Source organism: Gobius niger (assembly GCF_951799975.1).
Source record: "Gobius niger genome assembly, chromosome: 3".
Lineage (NCBI taxonomy): Eukaryota > Metazoa > Chordata > Actinopteri > Gobiiformes > Gobiidae > Gobius > Gobius niger.
This window is the reverse complement of record NC_136854.1, coordinates 343305-363599: the sequence shown is the minus strand read 5'-3', so window position 1 is coordinate 363599 and position 20295 is coordinate 343305. Positions and strand designations below refer to the sequence as shown.

Sequence of the window (20295 nt, the reverse complement as noted above, 5' to 3'; positions counted from 1 at the left end):
CTTATTTTTGTGTTTGTGTAACTTTGTGTCTTATTGTAAATGTTCCGTCTCCTCCAGACTGAGCAGCTGTAACCTGTCAGAGAGCAGCTGTGAAGCTCTGTCCTCAGTCCTCAGCTCCTCTAGTCTGACAGTCCTGGACCTCAGTAACAACGACCTGAAGGACTCAGGGCTGAAGATGTTGTCTGTTGGACTGAAGAGTCCTCACTGTAAACTGGAGCAGCTCAGGTCAGAGGGTTTATCTTTCTTTTTAAATTCATGTTAATTGTTTGTTAAATACATGAACACAATTCTTGTTATTGTTTTGTAATGTTTTAAGACATGATTAAAATATCCCTGTCCCAGTTTTTTTCTTTAAGACCAAGTAGATCATTTGTTTTTATGAGATTACTGCACAGAAACTGTGCTGCCTCAGGAAAATATAGCGTTTAGTGTTTAAACCTGAGTTTTGTACCTGAACAATGTTTAATCAGTTTGATTCCAGTAAAGACAGTAAAGACTATGATCCTCACTGTTAAACGATACCAGTATAGAATCAATATAAAGTTTATGTACTCGAGGTACCGAACAAAATCTTATATTTGTAGAGATGTTTTGATGTTGTTGGTCCAGGGACAGCGCTAAAGGAAGTGAGAGTTTCAGCTCAAATTAAAGATACACATTTAAAGAAAGGGCTTTTAATTAAGTGCTTCATTTGTCATAAAGAAATATTGTTCAGGTGTTAGTCCTGAGCTGCTGTGGCCGATCTGAGCCTCATGTTTGTGGAGGTCGAGGAAACCGCCTTCAGCCTCCTCTGATCCTCTGAAACAGTGCAGCGCCTCCTGGGTTTGTCCCTGTTTCAGAGCGTGGTGTCCTGCACTGGTCAGCTCCTCCTTCCTCTTCCTCCTGCGCAGCTCCCTCTGCTCCGCAACAGTCTTTCACCATCGTCTGGGAAGAGCTGAGCAGTTAATCTGTTTTATTCAGTTTTATTCAGTGAACGTCCATTAGCCAGAACAATAGAAGGCATGTGTGGCTTAGCTGTGAGTCTTGTCCGGATACTTCCTCCTTTGTCCATTCCTTGTTTCCTGCAGCTCCTCTTGTGACGCCTCTACTGTGCTGCTTCTACAATATCTGTTTCAAAAACCAAGTATTGTTAAAGTAGTGATATTAAAAATAATAGTACAGTCCCAGCTTTAGACAGAGAGACTGAACAGGGACCAATCAGAGGAAGAGGTGGGCGGGGATAGTGTGTCCTGACTCTTCATTGGTTGAAGCGCCTCATGTTCTGTCTCTTTTAAATGATCAACTCTGCTCGATGAGACGTTAAATATTGTTCAAGATGTGTTTGAGGTCATAGAGGGTATGTGAGTGATGTCACAACAGCCCGGCAGCAAAAGCATTAAATTAACTGGCAAGAACGCAACATTATTCACTCAATTTACAATGTAGAAGCTTCTCTTTCTCTTCAGATTGAAAATGTGCACATCCTCTTTGACCAAACACCTGCAAAAGCCTAACAGCCTCTTTAAATCCAGTTCTTATTATTGTGTTTGTGTAACTTTGTGTCTTATTGTAAATGTTCCGTCTCCTCCAGACTGAGCAGCTGTAACCTGTCAGAGAGCAGCTGTGAAGCTCTGTCCTCAGTCCTCAGCTCCTCTAGTCTGACAGTCCTGGACCTCAGTAAGAACGACCTGAAGGACTCAGGGCTGAAGATGTTGTCTGTTGGACTGAAGAGTCCTCACTGTAAACTGGAGCAGCTCAGGTCAGAGGGTTTACTCTTCATCTCTGTGAGTTTGTCATTTCTATGACTCTGTTTAACCCTGTGTGTTCAGACTGTCAGGGTGTCTGATCTCAGAGGAAGGCTGTGCTGCTCTGGCCTCAGCTCTGAGGTCCAACCCCTCCCATCTGACAGACCTGGACCTCAGCTTCAACCATCCAGGAGACAGAGGAGTAAAGCTCCTGACTGCTCTACAGGAGGAGCCCCACTGCTCACTCTCCACTCTCAGGTGAGGACAGTTATTACACAGTTATTACACAGCTATTACTCAGTTATTACACAGTTATTACACAGTTATTACACAGTCTTTACACAGTTATTACAGTTATTACTCAGTTATTACACAGTTATTACAGTCGAAACAAACAAACTGTGGATCTGTGTCTGTTTCAGACTGAGTCCTGCTGGAGAACGATGGATGAACTGCAGATGTAAGTCTGACTCTTAATATACTTCTGAGATTTGCTGTTGTACAAGTTTATGTCGTGTCGACAGCTGCGATATTGACGTCAGGAGAGTTTGAGCTGTTTTCACTCAAACCTTTAGAACTGAGACCTTTATTATTATTCTGGAGAAAGTTTGTTTAATCCTGTGTTCATCCTGGGTTCATTTTGAACATTTTTAAATATTTATTGTTTTCATTTCCTGACATTTTGTCTGTGTTGCAGCTTGAGACGTGGATTTCTGCAGAAAACGTTCTTTTAAGCCACATTTTCAGAATCTAGTGTTTGTTTTTCTCTCATGTCTTTTATTTGTCGCCATAACATTTACATTTGGAATATGTTTTTCCACGTTTTGCATAAATCACATGAACTACTTGAAACTTTTCCAAAACTTCCAAACATGTAATAATGTTCTGGATTTTAACTTAAAATTCCAGTTTCAAAACTTAAAGCTGAAAGAAATAGTTCCACAAAGACACAAAAGTGGGATTATATTTGTAATTCTAAATTGTAGAGCTGAGCTGTTTCTTCCACTCAACATTATTTTCCATAAATCACTTGTTAATATTAATAATATTCATATATTTTATATAAAACATAAAGACAAACAAATCCTGTAGTTTCCCCTGGGCCACAGCTTCAGTATAAACTGACTGTAAACACATGCATCTGTTACAATGTTAGAAATGTGGAAAGTTCTGAAATGCAGTGAAAATGTCAAATTCAACTCCTTTTCTTCCAAATGAAACGCTGACATCACAGATATGAGACTTTGTTCCTGTATTACAGTGAGATTTAAAATGTGAAGTTTGTAGTGAGAAAAGTCCAGGTTCTGCCATGGCTCCATTATATCCTAATGGGAAAATAACAGGATTGCATTCATCTGGACGACAGGAACAAGGTCCAAACTGAAGAAATACAGGACAAATGTCAAACCTGACTCTTGTTCTGCAAAATGAAATGATCAAATATATGACTTTTATACGGCGACAGGGGAGCAAAGACAAAGGAAGTCATGAATGTTTTTATAATGAACAACTGGACATAAAGAATCGTCCACGACGGAAAAACTACAAATGCTTCAAATCCATTTTTTGCTGATCTTTGACACGTCCAAGGCTCTAAACACCACATCAGTCCCAGCTCTGAACTCTTCATTATTATAAAGAGAATCAGGTTTTTATGTTTGTAACAAACCTCAAAGGTTTGGTTTGAATCTGGTAAATAAAGGGTTAAAACTCCCAAATAAATCACATGTTTGGGAGTTTTGAGAAGGTGAGAAGTGATTCCTGAGATTCTGTCCATTTGTGTACACTAGGGGGCGACTGAAAGAAAACTGAAGGACGACACAAAGGTTAAACCTGAGACTTGTCCTCACACAGCCCCGCCCACTGTCACACAGCCCCGCCCACTGACACACAGCCCCGCCCACTGTCACACAGCCCTGCCCACCGTCACACAGCCCCGCCCACTGTCACACAGCAGAAATAATTAATGCTCTTGTTTTATTCTATTGTCGGGGTGAAAAGTTACAAACTGTGGCTTAAAAATGTGCAGTTTCCTCATTTTTATTTTTAAGTGAAAAAATTAAATCAATCATGTATTTGTTGCGATACATTTTTTGATCTTTCAGTCATCAAATCGTTCTTCTCTAAAGAGTGAACAGGGACTAACTGCTGCTGTGTTTTCTCTCTGTCAGATTTCACTAAACTCTCTCTGGATCCAAACACAGCTCAGATAAAACTCAAACTGTCTGACAACAACAAGAAGGCCACACATGTGTTTGAAGATCAGCCGTATCCAGATCATCAGGACAGATTTGAGGTCTGGTATCAGGTTCTGTGTGACTCTGGTCTGACTGGGCGCTGTTACTGGGAGGTCCAGTGGAGAGGGAGGGTTTATATATCAGTATCTTACAGAAGAATCAGGAGGAAAGGAAAAGATGATTACAGTTTGTTTGGACAGAATGCTCAGTCCTGGAGTCTGTTCTGCGCAAAAGATGGCTTCTCTGTTTGGCATAAAGACAAGCAAACCCATCTCCCTCTGCCCGGCTCCTCCTCTGGGACAGTAGGGGTGTATGTGGACTGTGCTGCTGGCTCTCTGTCCTTCTACACAGTCTCCTCTGAGGAACTGATCCACCTCCACACCTTCAACACCACCTTCACTCACACCCTGATCCCTGGGTTTGTGCTCTTGGATTACGGCTCCTCAGTGTCTCTGTCAGACTGAGGATCAGAGTCTCAATTATACAGATGAGCTTCAGTCACATGACCTTTTCCTGACATTCCTTTCCCAGTTCATTGATAAAACAAAGTAAATCATTAGAGATGTTGGAAAATCTCCTTCAGATAAATAAATAAAATAACTCAACCGTATGAAGGGAAACTCTCGGTCACGTCTTTGTCTTTTTCTAAATCCTTTTGTTCCAGAATCCTGAGTTCAACATCTGTCATTAAAACCACCCAATAAATTAATTAACAACATTTATTTAAATATGTGACCAATGCAAAGTGGATTTATTTATTTATTTTCATTTAACAATAAAATCGTCACTTCTATTACTGTGTCGTTAATTTGTAAGTTACACATTCCCTGATTTTTGTCTTAAGGTCATTCTTCAAACTCCTCAGGTGATTCTAGTCTCGTGTGAATCGACGAGTTGGAGGAAACCATTTAAAACGGTTTCCAAACCAGTCCCTCCAGGATTTCGTGATGTTGCGATCGCAACTGTTAACCCAACATCAACCAAACTCTCGCAACTTTCCCACAACTGTTCCAATAATCTGCAATTTCCTTCACAATTTTTCCTTAACTCCACAATTTATGGGCAACAAAAGTGAGTTTCTGATCATTTAAATATATTTTACTTGTTATGTTTTCACGTATTTGCCTCCGCCTTAGACTGAAGGACTTTCCCATGTGCTCCGCCTCCTCTCACTCGCCTGGGCCTGAAGCTCCGCCTCCTCTCACTTGCCTGGGCCTGAAGCTCCGCCTCCTCTCACTCGCCTGGGCCTGAAGCTCCGCCTCCTCTCACTCGCCTGGGCCTGAAGCTCCGCCTCCTCTCACTTGCCTGGGCCTGAAGCTCTGCCTCCTCTCACTCACCCGGGCCTGAAGCTCTACCTCCTCTCACTCGCCTTGGCCTGAAGCTCCGCCTCCTCTCACTCGCCTGTGCCTGAAGCTCCGCCTCCTCTCTTTACAGCCGCTGTGAGCTCACATGGATCTCCTCCCGCGCTCTGTCTGAGTTGCTTCTCTGCTGCTGGATCTTTCTTTGGCGATGTCGGCTTTATCTGACAGATAAACGCTGCATGTGCGTTACGACGCGTCTTTCCCCCGTGATGCGGTGGCGTGTTTGTGAGGGGCTGGTGCTTTTACTGCGTGAGCTTTAGGACTCACAGTTCTGTTGAACCGGAGCCGAAGCTCAATGTCCATGTGTGAAATAAACATTCGTCCTTTGGTCTGTTCTCCTCGGATTCTCATTCATGGCTCTGTCTCAGACCCTGCGCTCACAGAAACAGGCCTGTTTGCCCCGCCCACTTCTTGTAGCTGAGCGGAGGAGACGAGAGGGGAGGGGCGCGCATGTGTTTATTTATAAATGATACAATTATCTAAAATAACAGATATTTTAAGTTTTTTTTTAATTCCCCAGAGTCTCTGGTTAAAACAGATGTAAAATATACATGTACTCATGTACATTTCCTTAAGTAAAGTAGGCTACACATTTAAGAGCAGTTATATTAGAATTGTGCTGATGCCATTTATTTATTAGGCCCGAGCAACGGACACACAGTGTCCCACGAGCGACTAATTAATATCGATAACGGGGAACGAAAAAGCAAGAATTCACGTAGCAAACGTTAACCGATATGCAAGTAACAGGGGTCAAAATGTAGTGCTCCGCAAGCTCAAATTTTGGGTGGGGTTAGCGAGAGAAAAACAAAGGTCCGTTCCTGGACCTAATGGTGTGCAAACGCAACCGCTATCGCCAAAAAAGTGGCTTGTAAGTGGCCCGCCCATCCTCCGTGAAAATAGCCAGAGTTCTTTGACTGGCAGCATGTTGGACTCAGTTTCTCCTGAAATTTGTCAATTTTCCAAATGTTCCCCTTTATTCACAAAAGCCACAGTTTTAGACTCATACGGACTTATATACTAACCCTCTGTCAGCAAAAGAAGTTTTAATTTGGACGTTTTTGGCTGTAAATTCAGCTTTTTCCGGATTGTACAATCACAGGAAGTTCAGACCGGCTGTTTCCTGTCCGCCTCTCTGTGTGTCCCTCACATATCGAGGGAGCACCCTCTCAACAAATCTTTGGATGGCCAGGGGAATTCACACTTTTTTGCAAATACACAACTGCGGTCTTTCATAAGATTAATGCATAATCGGCCATATTCTTCAAGAAGCCTGTGTAGCTTCATTAGTATGAGTGCTGGGTTCCCATCCGTATGGTTGCTGGATCGATCCCAGCCTTTACTTTTTTTTTCTTTTTTTTCTTTTGGACTCTGCACTTACTGGGAAGAATCACCGCCTATAGTTCTACTCTCATTAAAACGGGGAAATAACCCCTCTCCTCCAGTTGGGTGCTGGGACCTAATTTTGGCCCGTGAATTTAGAGAATCCTCGCCCTCATCAGGCCCATGTTTGTATGGACTTGTAGCTCAGTGATAGTGTGGTCGTCTGAGGTGAAGGAGGTAGCTAGTCCACACATGGGCCGCTGCACACTTGTCCAAGTTTAAAACACATGAGTGCGGGGCGTTTCATAACATATTTTTTCAGGTCAGCTTTCATTGGCTGTCCCTCTGTAGTGTGCATAGCTAGATTGTTGGTTTCCCAACCGTGAGTGCGCTGGATCAATTCTGACCTTGACTCTTTTTTTGTTGTTTTGTTTGGACTCGGCACCAAATGGATATAACATGAATCAATGCCTATGTTCCCACCCTCTTGAAAAACGTGGAAAGAACACTTCCAGAATATGCCAACTAAAGACAAAGAAATTGTGGGATAATAGGGAAACAACTGAGGCAACACTGGGGACAATGTCGAAAACGATTGAAAAAAAATGTATTGGGGGACACATGACCTGAACTGACCCCTCTCCTCCAGTGGTGTTCTGGGAACGAATTTCTAAATAATTTAAAGAAGAGTAGCCCACATCAGGCCCACATTAATATGGAGTTACAGCTCAGTGATAGTTCGCTGGTCTTTGATGGAGGAGGTTGCCAGTTCAAATATGGTTTTGACACTTTTAGAATGCTTTCTCTTTTCTTGCCGGGGCAAGAGTGAGGCCTGGCTGGGTGTGAGGCAGAGGCTACAGCAGTTTTGGGTGAGAAAGAGCCCTGCTCGACTTGCAAGAGTCCAGGGCCTTTATCGCCACGCACAGCTTTAATATATTTTATTTTCATTCAATATAATTTTTAATTTTTTATTGCACTGTCCATCATAGACACACAGCCTCTGCTTTATTCATTTATGTATTTTTATTTAACAATAATATTGAGATGTTACTTAAATGGTCTCTTTTCGTCTTTACTTCAGCTCCTGTAGATTTTCTCCTGTGTTTGTAGTAACTTAGCGAGAAGCTACAGCGTTTCCATGGTTCTGTATCTCTTTAATTTTGATTTTCTGAGGACTTTTTAGTCGCTGGGTTAGTTTTTCAGATGAATAAACCCCTGGGCATAAAACGGCGTCAGAATGGCCAAAACTGTTAGCCGCAAGTTAGCAACGTTAGCCTGTATGTTGCAAACACTGCAGACGCTGCAGCACTAACAACATTAAGCTCTGGTTAAAACCAGCTCAGACTCTGGTTTAGAGAGCGCAGTCTGGAATAAAGTCAGCTCTATGTGGATTATTGGATTTACACTAAACTATTCTCCAGTTTGTTGCTTCTTCTCTCCTCAGCTGAGAGCTGCGCCTCGTAGCTGCACTGGCCGCACGTCAAATGTTATCGGTTTGTGATATCGGGAGAACAAGCATGTGGTATCAGCCCGATACCCGATACTGATATCGGTATCGGTGCATCCCTAATTTTTTAATGTAAAAATATATTGTTTTAAGTAGAAAAAAATTGCAACTTTTCATCGCAACTTTTAGAAAAATGGCATTTTACCCGCAACAATCACAAAAAATGCCCATGTAATCCTGGAGGGACTGCCATACCAACCATGTTCAGTCAATGGGAAATGAGTCAAACTGCTCTGGAACTTTACCTTTATCTATGTCACTTCCTGTCAGCTGCTTCAAAAATCTAATTAAAATAACTTTTCTGCCCAACATTTCTTCATTCAAATCACTGCTTCACTGAACTGATAATCATGTGACTGATGTTATTCTTGTAAATAAATCATATTTTCAGAAGCATTAAACCTGTCATGTGACCTTTAATGGACAAAAGTAGAATCTGGAAACATCCGTGTTTCACCTGCAGCGTCTGGCCTTAAATGAAACCTTTTCTTTTCCACCTTTGAGACGAGCGGTTCACGCCTGATTTGGCCTCCATTACCCTCAACACAGGGGGCGGGTCCTGTTTGCGCCACATTAATCCTGTAATGTTTCCATGACATTACTCGAGTACAAATGTAGCTCCTCCCACTTGTGCCTCTTTCCAACACATGAGTCTAATCACTGACTGTGGAGTCACGTGAGGCGGAGCTGCTCTTTGCTCCTGGTCGGGCAGGTTCCACAGCATTTCTGCACACTGTCTGCTTTATGAGCCTCTCCTCCTGTCACCTGTCTGCAGCCCCGCCCACCTGGACTCAAGCCCCGCCCACCTGGACCGCAGCCAATCCAGGTGCGGCTCTGAGTCGCTCCAGGAAGAAACGCACAAACCGGTCTCTCCGTCAGACGCACTTAGTCAAATAGTCAGAAACATTTTTAACATTAAAGCCGCAAGCAGCGATGGAGGCCCTCGCCCCTGGGGCACTCCCCCCCTTTGCGACTGCCCCCGCTTCTTTGCCCCAAGTCAACAAACAAAAAAAGAATCAAGGTCTGAATTGATCCAGCAGTCTCATTGTTGGGAGCCCAATGCTCGACCTATGATGCTTCACAGGCACAGAAAATGTACCAGCCGACCTGACAAATATCTATGAAACGCCCCGCGCTCATGTGTTTTAGGCTTGGATCATGTGTCCAGTGGCCCATGTAAAAGGAGAAAGCATTAGAAAAGTGTCAAGGCTGTGTTTGGACGAGCACCTGAGACGACCACGCTACCACTGAGCCACCATGAGCAATGTTCCCGAGTCCAAAAGAAGAAGAAAAAAAAGAGTCAATGTTGGGATCGATCCAGCCGTCTTATGGATGGGAACCCAGCACTCTACCAATTGAGCTTCACAGACTGAGTGAATGACACAGCCGATTTTACATTAATCTTATGAAAGACCGCACTTGTGTATTTGCAGAAAATGGAGTTACAGTTTAGGCAATAATATATTTAAACATTTTGTTATTAGGGTAAATTCCCCTGGCTGCACAAATATGTGTTGAGAGGGTGCTCCAGTCCTGCAGCACCCTCGATATTGAAGCAATATTTGGTTGAGACCCATATAGTGCGAGCAGGGGCGTAGCACCAAATTCTGCCCCTGGGTACAAAATATCTTGGTGGACCCCCCCCATATGAAATTCACATTTCATATTCTATGTTCTTTGACCACATAACAGTGGTTTAGTGGTTTGACAGTTTAGTTCATTTATATATATTATAAATTTATTATATAAACCACAAGTCAGTGAAAAAATGGGTCGGCCAAAAAAATGCTTCATTTACAAACACACATCCAATCCAATGGGTACTTAGTTAAGTTGTGTTTGTTTGTTTGTTTGACTTGAAATTGCATCTGATTTGGCTTCAGTTACAGAAATTGAATAACCTTTAATCCTGTAGTGACAGATATTTAGATTAGGCTAGAATATTCTACTTTCATTGGGCCAATTGAAATGGTTAGTTCTAGGTAGAGCATAATGATTATTTGCATCACATTAAACAGGAGGACTGAACCAGGACATGGGATATTTGTGCTGAGAATAACACACGTGTGACTTTAAAACAGGCATTAAAATGCTATTTTGCAAAAAATGATGATACTATGATGTCTCTGTGGCCACAGGCCTGAACACAAAACTCAAGGGCTTCAGTCTGATTTAAGCTCAGCACACACTACAGGACTTTTCTAGTCGTGAACGATTTTATATAGAATGGGGGGTCCACACTACACGACTGGATTCAGTGCGATTATAGAACGTCTGGGGGTTCACACTTAACAACTGAGAATCGTAAGAGCGACTCACGATTCTGACAAACAGCTGATGTTTTATAACACAGCGTCTGTCGTCTCTACGGCTTCAAAACTGACCCCAAATCCTCAAAGACAGGCCTGTGTTTGTGAGCGCGGGATAACGTGTGTGTCCCGATTGGTCAACGGTGTCAACAATGTCACAACACCGCAGCGCTAGCTTACTGCTACTACGGAGCTTCAACTGGGCTGTAGTTCTGTCACATGGAGATAAAAGTCGGCGACAGGAAGAAGCGGGACGTGTTTCAGTGGATTTAATAAGAAAAGGAGACGGGCGTCGACCTCAGGATGGAGGAGACGGAGGAGGAGACGGAGGAGAAAGCGGGGAGGCTAGCCGCCGTTAGCGGGGAGGCTAGCCGCCGTTAGCGGTGAGGTGAAGCTGAACAGTTTGTCTCCAAACTCAGTAAGAGCCGCTAAACTCTGTCCGTGGTTGAAATGTAGCTGGAAAAGGTGGTTGTGGTGAACTTTTGCTGATATAAAGTTGTGCTGTTTCGTGTGTGGGGCTGTGGCCATGAAATGAGTTGTTTGTGCCGCTGGTTTAACAGAGAAGTGAAAAAAGGAGGCGTGGCGGTGTTTTTCTGTCTTTATATCACTCTGTCATTCACATTTGTGTCGGTAAAATCACCCACGTTTCTCCCGTGCGTCCAACATGTTTGATTTCCTACGACTGGAGTCTAGTCGCGTGTTTCTACTGCCCACACTACACGATTCGAACGTCAGTCCAGTCGTGACCCCCCCCACACTACACGACCCCCCCCACACTACACGACCCCCCCACACTACACAACCCGACTCTGTGTGACCGCCTTCGACTAGACGCGACTCGAGAAGACTCGGCACGACTGAGAAATCGGGCATAAAAGTCGTGTAGTGTGTGCTGACCTTTAGTCTCGCACCATATTTGAAGCCTTTAAGTGAATTGTCAGTAAATTGTTGTTGTAAAAAGTTTCTTTGGTTTAGACTAAATGGCACGAGCTCCACCTTTCACTAGAACCAGGTTGACTTGTCTCGAAAGCTGCACATTTAAAATATGTGAATCAAAATGCGCGCGGCTAATTAGCATAATTAATTCGGCGAAAACGGTGTGTAATGTTTCCATGAGGTTACTCGAGTACAAATGTAGCTCCTCCCACTTGTGCCTCTTTCAAACACATGAGTCTAATCACTGACTGTGGAGTCACGTGAGGCGGAGCTGCTCTTTGCTCCTGGTCGGGCAGGTTCCACAGCATTTCTGCACACTGTCTGCTGTATGAGCCTCTCCTCCTGTCACCTGTCTGCAGCCCCGCCCACCTGGACTCAAGCCCCGCCCACCTAGACGGCAGCCAATCCAGGTGCGGCTCTGAAGTCGCTCCAGGAAGAAACGCACAAACCAGTGTCTCCGTCAGACGCACTTTTCTCTGGGACACGGTGGACTCTGTGGATCCGCTCAGGTTCGACTGCTCTCATCATATTCAACCCCTGCTCTGGGATAGACCTGGTTTAGTCCTGGTTTAGTCTTTAGTCTGAGTCTTTCTTCCTTTATTTCCTTGTTCTTTGGCCTTTGTTGGTCTAAAGTCTGATTTATTGACTCTTTAATCAGATCTAAAATGCTCAGTTTCATGTTTATTATTTTAGCTGAGTCGTGTTTATCACTATTTTCTAATCAAACTATAGTTGTAATCTCTGTAGCTGTAATACTGACGTGTGGCTGTAGATGGCACTGTGGTCTTTGCTGTGGGGCCAGTTTCTCTTCATTTGATGTAAACACTGGTTTCTCAAATATAAAAATGATCATTGACGTTTTTATTTGATATGTTCCAGTCATTGCCTTGTCATAGTCTGGAATGACTCATGTCCTTTAGGAAAAGTCTCAACATCAACATTGATTTCAAGATTTCTGTAGGTTTTTGTTGTAAATCGCTGTGATGCCAAGAGTTAAAAAGTGTTTCCACAACGGCCGACGTCTCACTTTACAGAAGCTGACTTTACTGTTAAAGCAGAGGGTCTCCGTCTGGTTCCACTGGAAAATAACTGGTGTCAATAAAAGTATGTGAGTCGCTCAGGCTGAGGTTACTCCAACCACGCGCTGGTCCCTTTGCAGAGATTTTCAGCCTCAGGGTAATTCTCCTTCCCTCATCACTGTCTGCTGTATGAGCCTCTTCTCCTGTCACCTGTCTGTAGCCCCGCCCACCTGGACTCAAGCCCCGCCCACCTGGACCGCAGCCAATCCAGGTGCGGCTCTGAGTCGCTCCAGGAAGAAACGCACAAACCGGTCTCTCCGTCAGACGCACTTAGTCAAACAGTCAGTAACATTTTTAACATTAAAGCCGCAAGCAGCGATGGAGGCCCTCGCCCCTGGGGCACTCCCCCCCTTGCGACTGCCCACGATCGCTCTCGTCCCTTGCGACCACCCCCACTTCTTTGCCCCAAGTCAACAAACAAAAAAAACAAAAAAAGAGTGAAGGTCAGAGTTGATCCAGCAGTCTCATTGTTGGGAGCCCAATGCTCGACCTATGATGCTGCACAGGCACAGAAAATGTACCAGCCGAACTGACAAATATCTATGAAACGCCCCGCGCTCATGTGTTTTAGGCTTGGATCATGTGTCCAGTGGCCCATGTAAAAGGAGAAAGCATTAGAAAAGTGTCAAGGCTGTGTTTGGACGAGCACCTGAGACGACCACGCTACCACTGAGCCGCCATGAGCAATGTTCCCGAGTCCAAAAGAAGAAGAAGAAAAAAGAGTTAAGGTTGGGATCGATCCAGCTGTTTTATGTATGGGAACCCAGCGCTCTACCAATCGAGCTTCACAGACTGAGTGAATGACACAGCCGATTTTACATTAATCTTAAGAAAGACCGCACTTGTGTATTTGCAGAAAACGGAGTTACAGTTTAGGCAATAATATATTTAAACATTTTGTAATTAGAGTAAATTCCCCTGGTCGCCCAAAGATTTGTTGAGAGGCTGCTCCAGTCCTGCAGCACCCTCGATATTGAAGCAATATTTGGTTGAGACCCGTATAGTACGAGCAGGGGCGTAGCACCAAATTCTGCCCCTGGGTACAAAATATCTTGGTGGACCCCCCCATATGAAATTCACATTTCATGTTCTATGTTCTTTGACCACATAATAGTGGTTTAGTGGTTCGACAGTTTAATTCATTTATATATATTATAACTTTATCAAAAATACCACAAGTCAGTGAAAAAATGGGTCGGCCAAAAAATGCTTCATTTACAAACACACATCCAATCCAATGGGTACTTAGTTAAGTTTTGTTTGTTTGTTTGTTTGTTTGTTTGACTTGAAATTGCATCTGATTTGACTTCAGTTACAGAAATGGAATAACCTTTAACCCTGTAGTGACAGATATTTAGATTAGGCTGGAATATTCTACTTTCATTGGGCCAATTGAAATGACTAGTTTTAGGTAGAGCATAATGATTATTAGCATCACATTAAACAGGACGACTGAACCAGGGACAGAGGATATTTGTGCTGAGAATAACACACGTGTGACTTTAAACCAGGCTTTAAAATGCTATTTAGCAAAAAATGATGATACTATGATGTCTCTGTGGCCACAGGCCTGAACACAAAACTCAAGGGCTTCAGTCTGATTCAGTCTCACCATATTTGAAGCCTTTAAGTGAATTGTCAGTAAATTGTTGTTGTAAAAGTTTCTTTGGTTTAGGCTAAATTGCACGAGCTCCACCTTTCACTAGAACGACGATAACTCGTCTCCAAAGCTGCGCATTTATAATACGTGAATCCAAATGCGCGCGGCTAGTTAGCATCATTAATTCGGCGACAACAGCGTGCACATGTTTCCATGAGGTTACTCGAGTACAAATGTAGCTCCTCCCACTTGTGCCTCTTTCAAACACATGAGTCTAATCACTGACTGTGGAGTCACGTGAGGCGGAGCTGCTCTTTGCTCCTGGTCGGGCAGGTTCCACAGCATTTCTGCAAACTGTCTGCTTTATGAGCCTCTCCTCCTGTCACCTGTCTGCAGCCCCGCCCACCTGGACTCAAGCCCCGCCCACCTGGACCGCAGCCAATCCAGGTGCGGCTCTGAGTCGCTCCAGGAAGAAACGCACAAACCGGTCTCTCCGTCAGACGCACTTAGTCAAATAGTCAGTAACATTTTTAACATTAAAGCCGCAAGCAGCGATGGAGGCCCTCTCCCCTGGGGCACTCCCCCCCTTGCAACTGCCCACGCTTGCTCTCGTCCCTTGCGAGTACCCCTGATCGCCCGTTTCTTCGCCTCAAGTCAATTAAAAAAAACAAAAAAAAGAGTCAAGGTTGGGATCGATCCAGCACTCTACCAATCGAGCTTCACAGACTGAGTGAATGACACAGCTGATTGTGTATTTGCAGAAAACGGAGTTACAGTTTGGGCAATAATGTATTTAAACTTTTTGTAATTAAGGTAAATTCCCCTGGTCGCCTAAAGATTTGTTGAGAGGGAGCTCCAGCCCTGCAGCACCTTCGATATTGAAGCAGTATTTTGGTGAGACCCATATAGCACGAGGAACACAGAGAGACGGACAGGAAACAGCCAAACTGAACTTCCTGTGATTTCCAGTCCAAAAAATGAATGAATTTGGAGCAAAAACGTCCAAATTAAATCTTCTTCTTTCGATGACAGAGGGGTAGTGTAAATACGTACGAGTCCAAAACTGTGGCTTTTGTGAAGAAAGGGGGAAATAAGGGAATTTAACAAATTTCAGGACAAACTCTGACAGAGGCCAACATGCTGCCAGGGCAAGAACTCTGGCTATTTTCACAGAGGATGGGTGGGCCACTTACAAGCCACTTGAAAGGCCAGTTGAAAGTGAAAATGGCTGCCTCCCTGTGCATCCGGGCGTGGCGCTCCAATTCAGTTTTTTGTTTGCCCTGATGTCCCTTTGACTGTGACGAAGGGTTTGGGACACCTAAAGTACACCTAAAAACGCGCGTTTTCATTTGAATAGGGGTCAATTTCGAGTGGGCGCGGTGGAGCCATTTTGTTGTGGGCGAGGCCAATTAGTCTATTCCCATAAATGTTGACGCCACCCCAATGTCTCCGCCACATTTGGTGAGTTTTCGGCAACATTTAGCGGGTCAAAAGTACGATCATTTCCGGAGACCGGGGACTGCGTCCGGTTCGGGCCTAATAAAAAGGCTTCTTTATTGTTTTATTTTAAACCTGAATTGACGATGTAGCGAGAAGAACCAACATTTATATTGAATAGTTGCCCAAACTCATCCCTAACTTTCTGAAACCTTTCTGAAAACACAAGAAAACAAATGAAAAACAACAAAAAAGAGACAAAAACGCGACACAAGTGCTTGAAAAACATGACAAAAACATGACAACAATGCATGAAAAGTTTCCCAATGAGGACACTGTTGCTTTCCAGTTTTGAAGCTTTTAGATTTGGGTAAAACCAAACTGGAGAAAATGCGCTCAGTTAAGGCGGGGATCAGAGGTTTATTTGTTTTCTGCCAGTTCAGGGATAGAGTTAGCAACTATTCATATCCAAAATCCCCAAGTGTTCCAGAGAGTTTACAGCCGATCTGCCAGTGCTCAAAATGAGAGACTGATTTCTAAACTAGATTTCTAAATGTAGAATCTCAAATACATGATAATAAAGTAAATAATCAATTATCAACAGAACATGATAATAATTGTCAACAGTGTTACAGAACAAGTGTCCTCATACAGATACTTAGGTCTGATGGTGTCTGTCAGCTTGATCTGGAGTGAACATGTAGATACTTGTACAGATCAGTCCAAAGGCTGCATTTCCTCTGAAGGCTGTGTTTGTTTGAGTGTGTGCAGAGATCAGGGCTATATTTTACAGTTTGTAAACATTGTGAGATATGGTTTGTCTGTGTGGTCCGGCTCCCTGACAGTCCAGAGTCAGATCCCCCCAAAGTTCACTGGGCAGGGGGGAGGCCTACATCTGTGGATCCTCAGTCCTTCCCTCCTCGCCGAGACACAATCAATTGTTCTTTAAATATTATCCATTCAACATCCCCTTGGCTCCGCTGTCTGACAATAGGTTTTTGTTCTTTAAATATTTTTATTTATCTCATTATACAAGTCTGCGCAGAGCAGGGTTCACTACTGACACCTACAGGCGAAAACAAACCCAAGAGAAAAGCTGTGGTCAGTTTGAAACAAAGGATGAATAAATCACACGTTATGATTTTGTCCCTTTGATCTGGAAAGAATCACAAACTCATGAACTTTCTAACTCATGTAATGTTCAAATGCATTGTCACTTTTAGCTTCTTTATCCCCAAAACTGACAGAGACTCTAATGTTCAGACTGTTCTCACCACTGAGGATCTGAAGAGTCTGGACAATCATCTACAAACTATATCTATGAGTAGAGTCATTATTGTGATCCTCGTGAGGTGATTCATGTGAACAGTGGATCAAAGTGTGACGTCCTGCAGGTCTGAGAATGGAGCAGAGAGATCAGGATGGAGCCACTGACAGCCCCAAAGCTCAGAGGTGAGAGGTCAGGCCCTGTTTAACACATTTGTAATCATGCTTAGTCTGACGGTTTTGTGTTTGTCCCATGACTTTGTGAAACAGGCTCCAGCAGAAACCTGAGTTTGGAGACAGCAGGTCCTTCATGAGAGACGGGTCTGAAGTCAAACCCACTGATGGCAAAACACAGGCAACAATTAGAAGCTTGGAACGACAACAGGAAAGAACAAGGTGAAATCATCAAAACACATGATTTAAGTCCTAAATTAATGACTGATTTAACACATTCACTGATAAATGAACAAAATATGTTTTTCTTTCAGGCTAAAGCTGCAAAAGAACACTCCATCTGTGGTATGCTCATTAGTTTATTTTATTTCATGTCACTTTTCATTTTGTTTTTATTCCATTCAGTTAAAGAAAAGCAATAAAACCACATAAAAAATACCTAATGAAAGAGAAGTAGCTTAAAGAAGTCAGAGCTTACAATTCATTATATTATGTATTTTTAAATTGTAGTTTTTTCTTCAAATACACAATGAAAAAAGAAGAGACAGAAGAGGCAGTTGTTTTTTATAGGAAATATTAAAAGTTATTCAGAGACCCCATGCCGCGCCCACACACTCACAGCTCCTCCTCAGCCCCTGGTGATCACCGGGCCCCACAGGAGACTCTACACCTGAACCCCGTGTTTCACATGGGTCGGGTCGAATTATTTTCCTCACATTGTTAAGGGTTTAAATATAAAGTGCTGTTCAATCCATAAATGTCACACAAATGGTCCGCTAGAAATCAGGAAAATGGTTAGCTCGGCTAAACGCTAATCCGTGAAAAAAAAAGACAATTTTAATTTGATTAAATCCAAATCCCCACTTTCCCACTGAAAAAGCACAGATCACAAACCAATTGGGGACAATGATGTGACATTCGAGGTTAGATCAGGCCCGACCCGAGCCCCCGGGCCTGAAGCACAACCTGACCCAGGTCTCGGTCAGAGCCTCTGCACAGTGCATTCTTCAGCAGCACCGTGTGTGAGAGGTACATGGCTACGAGCACGGAGCACAGCAGCGCCGTGCACACACCTGGGCAGGCAGACAGGTGTGCGCGGCGTGGGGCAGGGGACGTCAAATAAATAAATAAAATAAAAATTAAAAACAAGTCTTGAAGCATCTTGGGAAAACAAGTTTCTCAGTCCACATGAATGTACCAATGTACCAATCTTCTGTACCCTGTAGTTAAACTGTCCAACGCTTCGCCTCGAAGGCTTTGTGTGGATCGTTTGGTGAAACATTGGACACTTTAACTACAGAGTACAGACGATGACTCAAGAACCGTCATTGTATATGTTTCATGTTGCTCGATTGAACCCCCCAGAAAATGCTAGTTTGTGAACCTGTTCACCAACAATGGCAATAAAAAGGATTCTGATTCTGATTAGTTTGCAAGATGAAAAGTGCGATAAAGCTCCTCCCCCTGCTCCTGATTGGACCTGACAGGCTGGTTCACAGAAACGGTTTCACATGAGCTCAAGCACGATGGGAGCAGAAACAGAAATGTTATGTTTATATTTGTTGTGTGTAGCTCCAGCCTGTTGAAGTTACAGGGTCTTGGTCAGTGTTGACCTGGTCCTGGTCTGAAATAAGGGCTGCACCAGTGACAGCAGAAAGGACCTCCTGATGTCCATGCTGTGAGGGAGGTGTGATCAGCTGATGATTGTTCCTGTAATACGAGTCAGCTCCGTTCACTGGACACGGTCTGATGTTGTGAGACCCACAACATACAATGAACCAGAAACATCAGTGATGATCCGTCCCAGAGCATCTTCAGGATGTTCTCTCCATGAGCAGCTCTGGAAACATGGATACAAATCTGAGCCAATGGCCAAAGGTTCCAGTAAAGAACGATCCTGATGAATGTGTTTTATTCATAATGGAAACATCATGCCTTGAGAATCTGTATTGTATTTGAAAAAATATTTAGTGAAAACTAAACTGTTAAAAAGGTTGAATGTTATGTTCTAACTACAAAGTTATTAAGGTTTGATTATTTACACCCAGGACTCTGGACAAACAATGGAGGAGCCAGAGCCCAGAGAGGACGGAGCCCAGAGGTGAGATCCACCACAGTTCTCCATGTCAGATTCAGACCTAAAGTGTCTCCAGTTTGCACAAATCTGCTCCTGGACCGTGAAAGACAGACAGTATTTCTAAAAGAAAAGAGGAAAGATGTGTTAAAGTTTCTGGTTTCTTTGATGGAGCAGATGATCCTTTCCTGAGTCTGATCCAGGACAGTCCTGTGTGTTTCACTGAAGTGTCTTTTCTTCTTTGTCTCAGGATCCTCCAGAAACATCCTCCGTCTGAACCTGGTCCCAGCTGTGAGTCCCTCAGTGACCGGTCTATGGACAAACTAACACACTTCAGGACAGAGCGGTGAGTTTTCACTCTGTGTATTATGGAATATTATTGTCACATAAAGAGAAGGATCTAAGAAAGATTTATTGAAGGAAACAAAGTTTTTTCAATCACAGAAGATCAAGAACTAAAATCCAGATAATCTGGAAAGCCTGTTAATAATTGTAGCTTTTTATCCCCTTTTACGTGTCTGATGGAAACTACATTGTAACTTAATTTAATATAATTTATCTCTCACTTGATTATCCTCAAATAAACCAGGATCCATCACATTTAATATAAATATTTCATGTTGTAAATGTTTTTGTCCGTGTTAGACCCAATGTTGACGTCAGACCAGAAGGTTCTGAACCAGGCCCCGTCTGTGAGTCCCTCAGGAGCAACTGGTCCAAGTGGGAACCACTGAACTTCTCCTCAGATCTGTAAGATTGAGTTTGTTTAAACACAAGGACAGACAGTGGTTTCATGAGGTTCTGAAAGTGTGAGAGAAACAGCTGAATCCTGAGGTGTTTGTTGTGTCTCTGTCACAGAGTGGAGCAGGCTCCAGAGCTCAGAGCTCAGCAACATCACACTCAGCTGGACTCCATATTTAAGGTGTGTCCTTCACTCAAGTTTGGAGATGTTCAGATGAATGGACTTGTTTCACACAGATCTGACACTGACTGCATTTGTGTTGTTTCTAATGTGTCTGTGCAGCTTCTGGAGGAGGACATCTTCACTTTTGTCCAGAAGGAGCTGAAGAAGCTCCACAAGGTTCTGAGCACAGATTACCCAGAATGCTTAGAGCCTGATGAGGAGGGAGAGGCTTTTCTGAAGATCATTCCTGAGGAGGAGGCAGCAGAAGGAGCTGGCTGAGCGTCTGTGGAGCAGTAGGTCCATTTCACTCAGTCATTTGATCTTCTCTGAGACTCAGGCTCTGTCTGTGTCTTCATTCAGGGAG

General features: G+C 43.5%; 1 protein-coding gene across 1 annotated transcript in view; it reads left to right on the top strand.

Annotated features, from left to right (window-relative positions):
• LOC306960548 (uncharacterized protein) overlaps window positions 1–4425 on the top strand; it is a gene marked incomplete at its 3' end in the record, with an annotated part of 105896 nt that extends 101471 nt beyond the window's left edge. Inside the window, exons 15-19 of the mRNA XM_079552981.1 lie at window positions 58–225; window positions 1571–1738; window positions 1809–1982; window positions 2147–2184; window positions 3896–4425. Coding sequence (XP_079409107.1) covers window positions 58–225; window positions 1571–1738; window positions 1809–1982; window positions 2147–2184; window positions 3896–4425 — 1078 coding nt within the window. The remainder of the gene's footprint in view (window positions 1–57; window positions 226–1570; window positions 1739–1808; window positions 1983–2146; window positions 2185–3895) is intronic.
• Window positions 4426–20295: the final 15870 nt, after the last annotated feature.